Source organism: Vigna unguiculata, chromosome 2 (genome assembly GCF_037176805.1).
Source record: "Vigna unguiculata cultivar grain cowpea cultivar isolate G323 ecotype 2 chromosome 2, ASM3717680v1, whole genome shotgun sequence".
Lineage (NCBI taxonomy): Eukaryota > Viridiplantae > Streptophyta > Magnoliopsida > Fabales > Fabaceae > Vigna > Vigna unguiculata.
The window spans coordinates 7567174-7580328 of NC_140793.1; the positions used below are offsets into that span (position 1 = coordinate 7567174).

Below are 13155 nucleotides of genomic sequence, written 5' to 3' on the forward strand. Positions count from 1 at the left end.
GAGCGAGACTGTCTCGCCTGAGCGAGACTGTCTCGCCTGAGCGAGACCCTCCAGCCTAAGTGAGGTGCTGGGCGAGACAGTGTAATGTGGGATGTTTTTCTTGGTTTTGTATGGATAATGTTGGCTTGGTTTTGAGTATTTATGCTAAAGGCTTGGTATGTGTGAGTATGATAGAGTAATGTATAAAGGGTTGGTATGAGTTTTGCATGAGAGTGTATTGAAAGGGTTGGTATGAAAGAGGCATGATAACGATATGAATTGGAAGTCCTTGGTACATGAATGGTTCATGACGAGATGAAATGTGTTGAGCCTGGAACATGAAAGGCGTTGGCTTAAAGGTCGGTACAATTAACATATACAGGCGTAGTGAATATCATTTTGGTTGTGCGGTTGTGTCCTGTATGTGTCAGTGCATAAGTCCTTGGGGTCTCTAGGTGAGACTTTCGGGGTTGCGCTTCAGTGGTCGGGACGTAATCCCATGGCCCCTGTTAGTGGGTGTCCATGGTGGTGCCCCATCTGTATAACTAGGTAAGGATTCAAGGTAAGGTTGCATCCTGACACTCTGAGGAGCCAATTAGTCTCACCTAGAGCGGACTGACTCCTGTGGTGAGGGTAGCAGAAGGCCTGAAATTCACTAAGGGCTAACCTTGTGGTGATGGAGATTTGATTCATCGTAACACTTGTATTACATAGCTCAGGATCGAGCAGCTCAGGGTCGAGCAGAGGTATCCACCACAAGTGCAAGCATCCGCTGAATCCGACCAAGTTATACGTATCTGGATGAGTCGAGTCGAGTCGTAGTGTATTGATTGAGAGTCATAACATGTTTGGTTGATTATATGGATGTGAGATGATGAAAATACTTTTGACTGTATGATGCATATGTTGTTGGCTCTAGCTTACCCGTTTCGTTGCATGGTTGATGGGAGCAGATGGGCGAAGTTCTCGTGGTCAACAAGGAAATGGTGATTCCACAGCTTAGCCGTCTGGGCTGGATCTTACACTTCTCTTCTTGACGTCTTCTTTAGGGCTATGGCCCCTGTATTCATTGTCTTTGGATTGTAAACTCTTAGTTAACCTGTTATCCTGCTTTTGTTGGCATCGTGATGTGCCTGGTTTTGTAGGGGTGATGTTGGGAACCCCAGGACTGCGTGATTTTACTATCTTATGTGTGACGTTTCCTTTAATTGTGTTTATAAATTAAATGGAACGTTACATTTATGGTATCAGAGCGGTCATTCCTTAGGTCTGTGGATTGTGTTGTCCGCTTAGCTTTCTTTGTGTGTCTCTGAGTTTTCAGTTAAAATTCTTGCCTTTATCAAGTCTAACCAAGTGATTTTCTGTGTGCCAGTGGACTATGGCACCTCCTCGTCGAGCTTCTCAATCATCTCAGGGGGACGCACCCGATATCGCCAGAGCCATAGAGGCGATGGTAGCAGCGATGGCACAGCAGAGTGCTGCGATGATGCAGCAGCATGAGGCATCCATGCAGCGGCAGGCGGCGTCGCTTGAGCAGCAGCAGGCAGTGATGCAGCAGATGGAGGCTGCGAGGGTAGCTGCTGAGGATGCTCACCGGCAACACATGGAGGCCCTCCGCCAGATGGAGGAGAACAGGGCGGCTGCCCCTGTGTTTGGTCCGGAACCACGACCTGTAGTTAGGGAGTGGAGCCTGGAGGACTTTCTGAAGCACCACCCGGCGAAGTTTGACGGGAAGATTAGTCCTGACGCCGCAGACCAATGGCTGAAGGACTTAGAGCGCATCTATGACGCCAAGATGTGCCCTACAGAGAACAGGTTGGTGTTCTCAGTTTATATGCTCACGGGGGAGGCAGAGCATTGGTGGAGCAGCACCAGATCCATCTTAGAGGAGAGGGATGACCCAGTGACATGGGAAACTTTCAGGGAGAAATTCCTATCCGAGTACTTTCCTGACAGCATCCGGTACGCCAAGGAGGTGGAGTTCCTCCAGTTGACCCAGAGAGGGAAGACTGTTACAGAGTATGCTGAGAGGTTCAAACACCTCAGCCGTTTCTACACCCTGCCACTCGATGAGGAGTGGCAATGCAGGAAGTTCGAGAACGGGCTCCGCGGTGACATCTGCTTGATGGTAGCTCCTTTGTCCATTAAAGATTTTGCCGCTCTGGTAGAGAAGGCCAGGGTGATAGAGAAGATGAAGCGCGAGGTGGAAGGCCAGCGCCCACAACAGCCACAGCCGCCTCAGAGGATCGGCGGACCATCTGGGTCCAAGCCCAAGTATGAGGAGCGAAGGAGACCGTATGAGAGGCCACACCATCAGCCTCAGGAGTCTAGGAGCTTTTCTTCTCAACAGGGTCGAGTTCGGTGTTACACATGTGGAGGACCCCATCCGAGGTACGCGTGTCCACGTAGGGAGGGTTACCGCAGGTGCAACAACTGTGGCAAGGAAGGCCACTTTGGGAGGGATTGCCCCAACCTTGCTAGGGCAGCGACACGCCCTCCAGTTTTGACACCCCATCAGCATCAGGGGAGAGACAGAGTCAACAGGCCTCAGGCGACGGGCAAAGTCTATGCCATGACCGGAGCTGAGGCTGCAGGTTCAGGTAACCTTGTTATGGGTTATTGTGTGATTTCTAGGATGAGATGTTGTGTGCTGTATGATTCTGAAGCGACACACTCTTTTGTGTCATTTGCTTGTGTGGAATAGTTGGGTCTGCCGGTGCGCGAGCTGCAGTGTGAGCTTGCGGTGTCTACTCCGGCGTCGGGTTTGGTCAGAACGTCGTCCTTGTGTGCTAGGCTTCCAGTGGAGGTAGAAGGGCGCAGGTACAGGGTGAGCTTAATCTGCCTACCTCTACAGGAGTTGGAGGTGATCTTAGGGATGGATTGGCTCTCTGCCAATCGCATTCTTATAGATTGTCGGGAGAAGAAGTTGCTGTTTCCCGACTTAGAGGAGCATGAGTTGGTGTCCTCTCAGGGTGTTATGAGGGAACTACAGGACGGTGCGCAGTGCTACATGATCTTCACACATATGGAGGTGGAGAGAGGAGAGACAACGTCTGTGATACCAGTCGTCCAGGATTTTGTGGATGTATTTCCGGAGGAGGTACCAGGGTTACCTCCCAGTAGAGAAGTGGAGTTCTCTATAGATCTAGTACCAGGGACGGGCCCAGTCTCGATGGCCCCGTATCGCATGGCTCTGGCAGAGTTGGTAGAGCTCAAGAAACAGATAGAGGATCTGATGGAGAAACAGTTCATCCGACCCATCACTTCACCTTGGGGAGCACCAGTGTTGTTGGTGAAGAAGAAGGACGGGAGTTCACGCCTGTGTGTGGATTACAGGCAACTGAACACGATGACTATCAAGAACACGTATCCGCTGCCGAGGATTGACGACTTGATGGATCAGTTACATGGGTCATCAGTGTTCTCGAAGATGGATCTACGATCAGGTTACCACCAGATTTTGGTAAAGGTTGATGATGTACAGAAGACAGCCTTCAGATCCAGGTATGGCCACTACGAGTATGTGGTTATGCCTTTTGGTGTGACCAACGCTCCAGAAGTGTTCATGGACTACATGAACAGGATCTTCCGACCTTTCCTAGATAAATTTGTCGTGGTCTTCATAGACGACATCCTTATCTACTCTCGGACGCAGGAGGAACATACAGAACACCTTAGGTTGGTGCTTGGTGTTTTGAGAGAGAAGCAGTTGTATGCCAAGTTGTCCAAGTGCGAGTTCTGGATGGATGAGGTTCAGTTTTTGGGGCATGTGATATCCACCCAAGGGATTGCAGTGGACCCGGCAAAGGTCGAGGCAGTGGTAAAGTGGGAAAGTCCTAAGTCGGCCACAGAGATCAGGAGCTTTGTGGGATTAGCGGGCTACTATAGGAGATTCATAGAGGGATTCTCCAAGATAGTGGCGCCTCTGACTTTGCTTACACGGAAGGACCAACCCTTCACTTGGACGGACAAGTGTGAGGAGAGCTTTCAAGAGCTAAAGAGGAGATTGACGAGTGCTCCTATATTGGTGATTCCGGATGTAGAGAAACCGTTTGAAGTCTACTGCGACGCGTCTCATCTTGGACTTGGTTGTGTCTTGATGCAAGAAAAGAAGGCAGTGGCGTACACTTCACGACAGCTTAAGGTACATGAGCGTAACTATCCCACTCATGACCTAGAGTTGGCGGCCATAGTTTTTGCCTTGAAGATCTGGAGGCACTATCTGTATGGTGCTCAGTATCGGGTGTTCAGCGACCACAAGAGTTTAAAGTACTTGTTTGATCAGAAGGAGCTGAACATGAGACAGAGGAGATGGATGGAATTCCTAAAGGACTATGACTTCGAGCTCCTATATCACCCGGGGAAGGCAAATGTGGTGGCAGATGCTCTGAGTAGGAAGACGGTACATACGACACATCTCATGATAAAAGAGGTGGAGCTACTAGAGAAGTTCAGAGACATGAAGATACAGGTGGAGTTGGGGTCCGAGTCCATTAGGTGTAGTACCCTTACTATATCTAGTGACTTCTTGGGCTCGATCAGAGAGAGGCAGTTGTTGGATGCCGGTCTGAACAGAGTTAGAGAACAGCTTGGATCAGAGGAAGCCAGAGACTTTGCCGTGAGTGATGATGGCATACTGCGGTTTCAGGGCAGGGTATGCGTACCTGATGACGCAGAGGTGAGAAAGTTGATTCTTGAGGAAGGACACAAAAGTCGTCTTAGCTTGCATCCTGGCATGACTAAGATGTACCAGGACCTCAAGGAGACTTTCTGGTGGCAGGGGATGAAGAAAGATGTGGCTCAGTTTGTATCAGCTTGTTTAACGTGTCAGAAGGCAAAGGTGGAGCACCAGAGACCCAGTGGAGTTCTACAGCCTTTAGAGATACCAGTGTGGAAATGGGATAGCATCTCCATGGACTTCGTGACTCATCTTCCGCAGACCTTTAGAGGACATGACACCATCTGGGTGATAGTAGATCGATTGACCAAGAGTGCACACTTTTTGGCGATGAACTTGAGGATGTCTATGGCCAAGCTGGCCTAGTTGTACATTAAGGAGATAGTGAGACTTCATGGAGTGCCCTCAAGCATAGTTTCCGACAGAGACCCACGGTTCACATCCCGGTTTTGGCAGACGTTGCAGAGTGCTATGGGTAGCAAGCTCACCATGAGTTCAGCTTATCACCCTCAGACCGATGGCCAGTCTGAGAGGACGATTCAGTCGTTAGAGGATTTGTTGAGGACTTGCATCTTGGATCATCTGGGTGCTTGGGACGAGGTATTGCCTTTGATTGAGTTTACCTACAACAACAGTTTTCATGCGAGCATTGGCATGGCGCCATACGAGGCTCTTTATGGCAGGAGGTGTAGGACTCCTCTCTGTTGGTATTAGGATGGAGAGGCAGTGTTGGTTGGACCGGAGTTGTTAGAGCAGACCACCGAGAAGGTGAGGATGGTGAGAGATAGGATGCTGGCTTCTCAGAGTAGGCAGAAGGCCTATGCTGATCGTAGGAGGAGGCCTTTGGAGTTTGCAACGGGAGATCATGTATTCTTGAGGGTGACCCGAACCACGGGCGTGGGAAGGGCTCTCCGCTCAAGGAAGCTTTCGCCCAAATTCCTTGGTCCTTATCAGATCACGAGGAGGATTGGACTAGTGGCTTATGAGATAGCTTTACCCCCGCAGTTGGCAAACCTTCATCCAGTGTTTCATGTCTCGCAGCTGAGGAAGTATGTGTTCGACCCGGCCCACGTGTTGGAAGCTGAGGATATACAGATCAGGGAAGATCTCACCGTAGAAGTACCACCCATAGCTCTTGAGGATAGCAAGGTTGAGGAACGTCGTGGAAAGACCGTCAGTCTTGTTAAAGTCATCTGGGATCGGAGGACGGGTGACTCGACTTGGGAGTTAGAGGAGGACATGAAAAAATCACATCCACATCTGTTTACCTGGTGAGTCTTTATTTTCGAGGTCGAAAATTTTCTTGTTGGGGAGAATGTAAGGCCCATTAATTTTGGCTTACTAATTTTTCTGCCCTAGAGCAAAGGGCTGCCCCTTGTGCTTGGGCCTAGAGTTGGCCCAACTGATAAAACCTATTCCAGTTGCCCTAACGCTCCACTTCTCCTTGCATTCACAGAAACCACAGCCGTTTTTCCTAACTAGTACACTAGAGCTCTGCTAGGGTTTGTCCTTGTCTCGAACCAGTCCGTCCCAAGAGCTCAACTAGTGATTTCTACTCCACGTAAGTAACTCTAAACCTACTGTACTTACCTTATAAAGCTTTACATTCGCTTTCCACCGATTAAGTCCGAAAATAATCGTGTCCTCCGCTGTTTCGCCAGTTTTGCAAGTCCGACTTTCAAGTTGCTGTGCTCCGAGGTCCCGTGTCGAAGTTCTGTTAACCCTTTTTGCAGGTACGGGAAGTTAGGGTTTCGAGTTTGAGTTGTTCTTAATCTGTTTTTGGGTTGCCTTTGATCTGTTTGAGCATACTGGATGTTTGTATGGATAAATCGTTGTTTGTGGTGCGTGGGGTATCTTGTATGATGAAGAGGCGTTGGAAATCATATCTGTTGCAGGTGAATCCAGGACGAGACCTGGTAATTTCGCTCAAGCGAGTCGAACTCGCCTAAGCGAGTCTGGCGGAGGCTCACCCAAGCCTTTCTCGCCCAAGGTCGCCCAAGCGACCAGCTCTTTTATTTTTGAGCGAGCAGACAACTCGCCCAGGCGAGAGGGGTCTCGCCTAAGCGAGGTCCCGCGTTGTTCATGCTCCTATTTGGTGCCCTCGCTTAGGCGGAGGGGGAACTCGCCTGAGCGAGACTGTCTCGCCTGAGCGAGACCCTCCAGCCTAAGCGAGGTGCTGAGCGAGACAGTGTAATGTGGGATGTTTTTCTTGGTTTTGTATGGATAATGTTGGCTTGGTTTTGAGTATTTGTGCTAAAGGCTTGGTATGTGTGAGTATGATAGAGTAATGCAAGTTGTGAATTATATATAAAGGGTTGACATGAGTTTTGCATGAGATTGTATTGAAAAGGTTGGTATGAAAGAGGCATGATAACGATATGAATTGGAAGTCCTTGGTACATAAATGGTTCATGACGAGATGAAATGTGTTGAGCCTGGAACATGAAAGGCGTTGGCTTAAAGGTCGGTACAATTAACATATACATGCGTAGTGAATATCATTTTGGTTGTGCGGTTGTGTCCTGTATGTGTCAGTGCATAAGTCCTTGGGGTCTCTAGGTGAGACTTTCGGGGTTGCGCTTCAGTGGTCGGGACGTAATCCCATGGCCCCTGTTAGTGGGTGTCCATGGTGGTGCCCCATCTGTATAACTAGGTAAGGATTCAAGGTAAGGTTGCATCCTGACACTCTGAGGAGCCAGTTAGTCTCACCTAGAGCGGACTGACTCCTGTGGTGAGGGTAGCAGGAGGCCTAAAATTCACTAAGGGCTAACCTTGTGGTGAGGGAGATTTGATTCATCGTAACACTTGTATTACATAGCTCAGGATCGAGCAGCTCAGGGTCGAGCAGAGGTATCCAGCACAAGTGTAAGCATCCGCTGAATCCGACCAAGTTATACGTATCCGGATGAGTCGAGTCGAGTCGTAGTGTATTGATTGAGAGTCATATCATGTTTGGTTGATTATATGGATGTGAGATGATGAAAATACTTTTGACTGTATGATGCATATGTTGTTGGCTCTAGCTTACCCGTTCCGTTGCATGGTTGTGTTGTATGTGGCTGTTCTTTCTTGCGATGATCATCGACTTGGTTGATGGGAGCAGATGGGCGAAGTTCTCGTGGTCAACAAGGAAATGGTGATTCCACCGCTTAGCCGTCTGGGCTGGATCTTACACTTCTCTTCTTGACGTCTTCTTTAGGGCTATGGCCCCTGTATTCGTTGTCTTTGGATTGTAAACTCTTAGTTAACCTGTTATCCTGCTTTTGTTGGCATCGTGGTGTGCCTGGTTTTGTAGGGGTGATGTTGGGAACCCCAGAACTGCGTGATTTTACTATCTTATATGTGACGTTTCCTTTAATTGTGTTTATAAATTAAATGGGACGTTACATAATCTAAATTAAATTTCTTTTACAAAATTTTTGTGGGACTAAAGATTTATTAATAAAGATTTACATCCTTTAAAGATTAAATGAATAGATTTTCTCAAAAGTTATAAGAATATAAAACCTTTTTTTCATTTAATTGTTTTTATTAAAATGTATAAATTTTATAATAAATATATATCCTTAATTGTTGTACACCATACATAACATTTTACTTAATTTTAAATAAAATTAAGAATACATTATTTACATAATAAAATCAAAACACCAATTTGAATTCACGTAACAAGAATGATTTCCAATCAAAATCTTTTATTTGAAATTCATATCAATAAAGACATTTAGATTTTCATAACACTGGTGGATCAATTTTCCATTTGCATAATAGAAAATTGCTTTTCCAATACAAAACCTATATTACGTTCAATCAGGGAAAACACAACTCATTTATAAATCCGAATTCAATTAATTTGAATGGCACATCGATTCAAACACATAAATTCATCATATGATATCAATTTGAAATCAAACAGCAGCAGAATACATAAAAACATAAAATCACTAAATCTTATAATTAGGTTAAAACAGATAGCATATAATAGTGACAAATTTTATATTTATCATTATTAATTAATTTTTCACAAAAAAATAATGTTGACTTCCACTGATATAAATATAAGTATGTGTGGATTTTTTATTTAATATATAATAATGAATTTATGACACATTAATATCGTTAACCAATGAAGAAAAATGGAAGAGAAAATGCCTTTGGATGTGTGTGAGATCCAGGAAATTTATGAAAACTAATAATTAACGGAATAAAGAAATGAGGGGTTGAGACTACCTTAGGAGAATTCTTTGATGAATCCTAGACAAGAAACAATGTGAACCTAAGTGGCTTAGAGCACTTAATTATGTTGAAGGGACTTGGGTTCAAGCCTCGAGCAGGCCATTAGTAGATTTATTTAATTCTGTTTTATTTTGCAATTATATTATGAATGTGACAACATGATTTAGGTGTATGTGGTTGAGGGGTTGGAAGGGATGTGGGTTTTGAACCTTGGGTTGAAGGAAATGGACCCTTAGAAAACTATAGAAATTCTCTAAGAAAACAGAAAGGTGTCAGTTAGGTAGTAATCAAGAGTAATGGGCATTAAACTTAAAAGTATTAATTTAATTTCGTTTTTTATTTATTTTATTTAATTTGGGCTGAATTGGGATAGGGAAAGGAGTGTGTGAGAAAGTAAAGAGTTAGAGTGAGTGATAAAAAAGAGAAACAGAGAGGAGGCTGGAAATTTTCGTGGTCTAGAGGGAGAGAGTGAAGGTTGAAGGGAGTTGAAGAAGATACCTTTAGAGGAGGCTTTGGACAACAAGCACCAATCATTAAATTGCTATAGGAGCAAGGAAAAATCAAGTAAGGGGAGTTGTTCATGCTTGTTTAATGATTGTTTATTTGTCTGGAATGATTCTAAGTCGTGATAGTTGAGTTTTTCCCTCCATTTCGCGTGCCTGTTCGTAAAATCTGGGCATCTGTCCAGAAACCGCCTGGCGACTGAGAATGCTCCGCCAGGCAACACCTCCAGCGTTGATGATTTCTGGGTTCTGTGTTGAACCGCATGGCGGCAATGAGGAACCGCCAGGCGGCGTGCACTAGAACTGCATAATTTGTTGCATTTTGATGTTTTTGTGAAATTGTTTGGTCTGCTGAAATTATATGATAATAATGCTAGGTTCCTTGGTTTGATTGGATGATAACGAACTTGTGGGTGCAGATGGGATGCACAAGGGATTGGGTATAAATGCATGGTTACTATGGGTTGAGTTCGATTGATAACCATGATGTGCATTACTCGACAACATGTTAATACTAAGCATCAATTAGATTGTATAAATTGGTCATTGCGTGTTAAATGTGTGAATTCATATGATTGAATCGGTGATGGAATGTGGGTTCGGGAATTAGGGATTCTAGAGCTCTCTTTGTGGGTGCGAGGAAAACTGGAGGTTTTTCAGGTTTTTGCCGCACCGCCTGGCGGTACACACTATGCCGCCAGGCGATACTGGACTGCCAGTATTTAGTTGGCGCTTAGTGGGGAACAAAGTAATTTTAAGGGTGTTGTAAATGACTGATAATATGAAAATGAGGGTGATGGTATGATACAAGAATTATAAAATGGGTTGGTTTGATCTTTGAACCATCTTTAAGGAGTCATGAGAAAGCTCCAAATGAGTATCACAATAGGATAAAATGGCATGGGTTCTTGTATGTACAGATTGCTGGTATGGTGTTTGTGCCTGGTTGGAGTGTGTTATTTAACTGCTTATAGGTGTCGAGTTAGTATTGCAGTAGAGTGTGTATGGATTGATGTTGAATGCTCTTAATAAATAGTATATTGGGATTTTATGATATGAAAGTAGTATTCTTGTAAAGAGGTGAGGTACTGGTATTAATGGAATCCTGGTTGTAGTATCGCATGTGTAAGCAAGGGATTGATCCTTGTATGCTTAACCTCCAAATGTACATGAATGAGTACGTACTTTGGTTGATGCTTGTTAATTTGATGATTTGACGACTGTAGTGTTGTAAATGCTTGTAATTGGTGATCTGGATGTAAGATTAAGTGATTGGATGTGTTTGGAAAATCCTTGGAAGTGCTTAAACCAGTAGAAGACCGTTTTTACTGGTGTGGCGCCTGGCGGTAGGAGAAGCTCCGCCAGGCGGTGAGCCACGCAACAGAGAGGACTGAGAGGAACGACGCCCGATGGTAGGGGGACACCGCCAGGCGGTCTGGAACTGTCTGCCTAGCGGTTCATAGGGAAGCGCCAGGCAGGAGTGCAGTGGCAGGGGTCCTTTGTAGATGGATTTTCATGGACGTTTTCTTTTCTTTTCTTGATAGCTTGGTCAGGGATATGCTGGATTGGTTACGAGCGGGGAGGTTCGTAACGGAGTTGTGAGATGCGTGATTGATGCGGGCGGGGAGGTTCGTATTTGTTGTACTCTTGTGTGCGGATACGAGCGGGTAGGTTTGTATGTTCCGTGCTCACACTTGAGGCTACTATGAGCGGGGAGGTTCATAGTAGGTGCTCACGCATGCTGGACTACGAGCGGGCAGGTTCGTAGAGTTGGACTACGGGAGAGGAGGTCCGTAGAGTTGGACCACGAGCGGGCAGGTTCGTGGGAGCATGATAATCCCTAAGGACCAAGGTTGTAGTTGAATCTTTCTCATATAGGTTATGAGATCGGAAGTATATTGTGATAACAAGATTACCAAACTAAAATTAACTAAGTTGGATTGGGTGAGGGACAGTTCTTATTATCTTATGATTATATTGTTTTCTTTTTCACCCACCCTTTCTTGTTTGTGTGTTTGTGTTTGGCGATGATCACGTGACTTGTTACGTGGGAGCAGATGTGAATTCAGGTGAGAATGCTGATGCTTAGCGACAAAGCGGGGCTGCCGATGAGAGATTTTCCATTATATTATGTTTCATGCATTTTGTAATAGACATTATGATGTTTTATCTATTATGGTCATGTAATAAAGATGGAATAGTATGAATGGATTATGGCGAGAAAAGTTTTAAATTTTCCCGCGCTTGGGAACTTATTATAATGTCTGAATTTCTTAAAGAAAATTTTGTAAAAATAAGTTTTATCTAGTAATATCCATCTTGGGTGTTACAATGTGGAACATATATGGTTCAATGGAGGAATGGTTTGCGAATGTAGTGTGTTTCTAAATAAATCCCCCTACTGGCTCGTGGTGATTCTCAGGTATATACCATATCTTCTCTACCACAACCTATTACAAGTCACATAACTCCTAACTACAAAAACTAAAAATTAACTAACTACTTTAATCTTTAAGTAGTAACCTAGGTACCAAGTCCTCCAAATGCTGCCACAGGTTGGTGTAGGTCATTTGTGCTATCCATTCTGACTATTCAAACTCCTTAACCTATTGTAAGAGGTAACCTTGTAGCACTCCAAAATCTCCTCCAAAGTTGATTCCTATGCAAGGCTTTTTGGTATCCATCGAGTCTCTTCATCATAACATCTTCAACTCAACAACTTCAGATTAAGACTAACTCTAGGACTCCAACACCCCATTATCATTTGCATTCATAATGAAAGAACCTAATTAGAATTAAAAAACTAAGGTTTAACTACACAAGCCAATTAGGCTAATCAACTAAGTAGGTGCAAACTAAAAATAGAGTTTAGATGCAACTCTATTTCCAACCCTTTTAAGCTCTTCTAAAGTGCATTTAAATTTCCACTAGCTTTTGTCACAATTGCCATAACCTGTGGAGCTTAATTATAGAAAGTCAGTTGTTGGTCAACTCTACTGTAAAAGTCAACTTTACACACTTTTAATGAAAACTTGGCTTTTGATCAGACCTCAATCAACTCCATTTAGTTGTTCTTGGTTTAATTTTTCTACACCAAATCAATTTACACAAGTTAGCTCTTTCAAACTAAAGAGAAACGCCTAAACTAGCTATTTACTATCCTATCCTTAACTATAATTCTAAAGCTAATTCTTAACCTTAAAAATGAAAACCAAACAACTGAAACTAAAATAAACTAAAAACATTCTAAAACCACCCTATTAACACTAATTCTACTTAGAAAAGAAAATAAACAATTTGAATAAATCTATCCTAAAACTACCTAATTAACTAAAAAAATATATAACAAAGACTCAATTAACTACTAAAAATGTGACAAAATAAGTACTTAAGAAATATTCAACAACATCAAACTTAGACAAAAAAATTGAATTTCTAGTGATTCTATGTACATAAAAGGTACTCATCAGATTTAAGTGATATTTAGTGTTAAGTATTAAATGATAAGCCTCGATGACTTCCACTTGAACTTTCTCTTTGTTCACCATGAAGACGAACTTCTTATTTTGGTTTATGGTTTACGTTAAAAGGAATATTTGTGTCATATTAGAAACATGAGTTGTACACCCATAATCAATCCACCAAGTATTATAGGGAACTTCAATTAAGGTTGATTCAAAACATACGTAAAAATTGTGCTCACATTTGTTTTCAAACCAGGCTCTACGCTTTATGCAGTCCTTTTGAAAATGTCCAGAC

General features: G+C 43.8%; 1 protein-coding gene across 1 annotated transcript; it reads left to right on the forward strand.

The window, feature by feature from the left end:
* The first annotated feature begins 1582 nt into the window (after positions 1-1582).
* Positions 1583-9129, forward strand: LOC146888291 (uncharacterized). Its single transcript, XM_085670036.1, has 8 exons — positions 1583-2579; positions 2889-3180; positions 3316-3425; positions 4023-4215; positions 4522-4657; positions 4760-4945; positions 5699-5830; positions 9061-9129. The coding sequence occupies exons 1-8, from the start codon at positions 1583-1585 to the stop codon at positions 9127-9129; spliced, it is 2115 nt and encodes a 704-aa protein (XP_085526162.1).
* The last annotated feature ends 4026 nt before the right edge of the window (positions 9130-13155 follow it).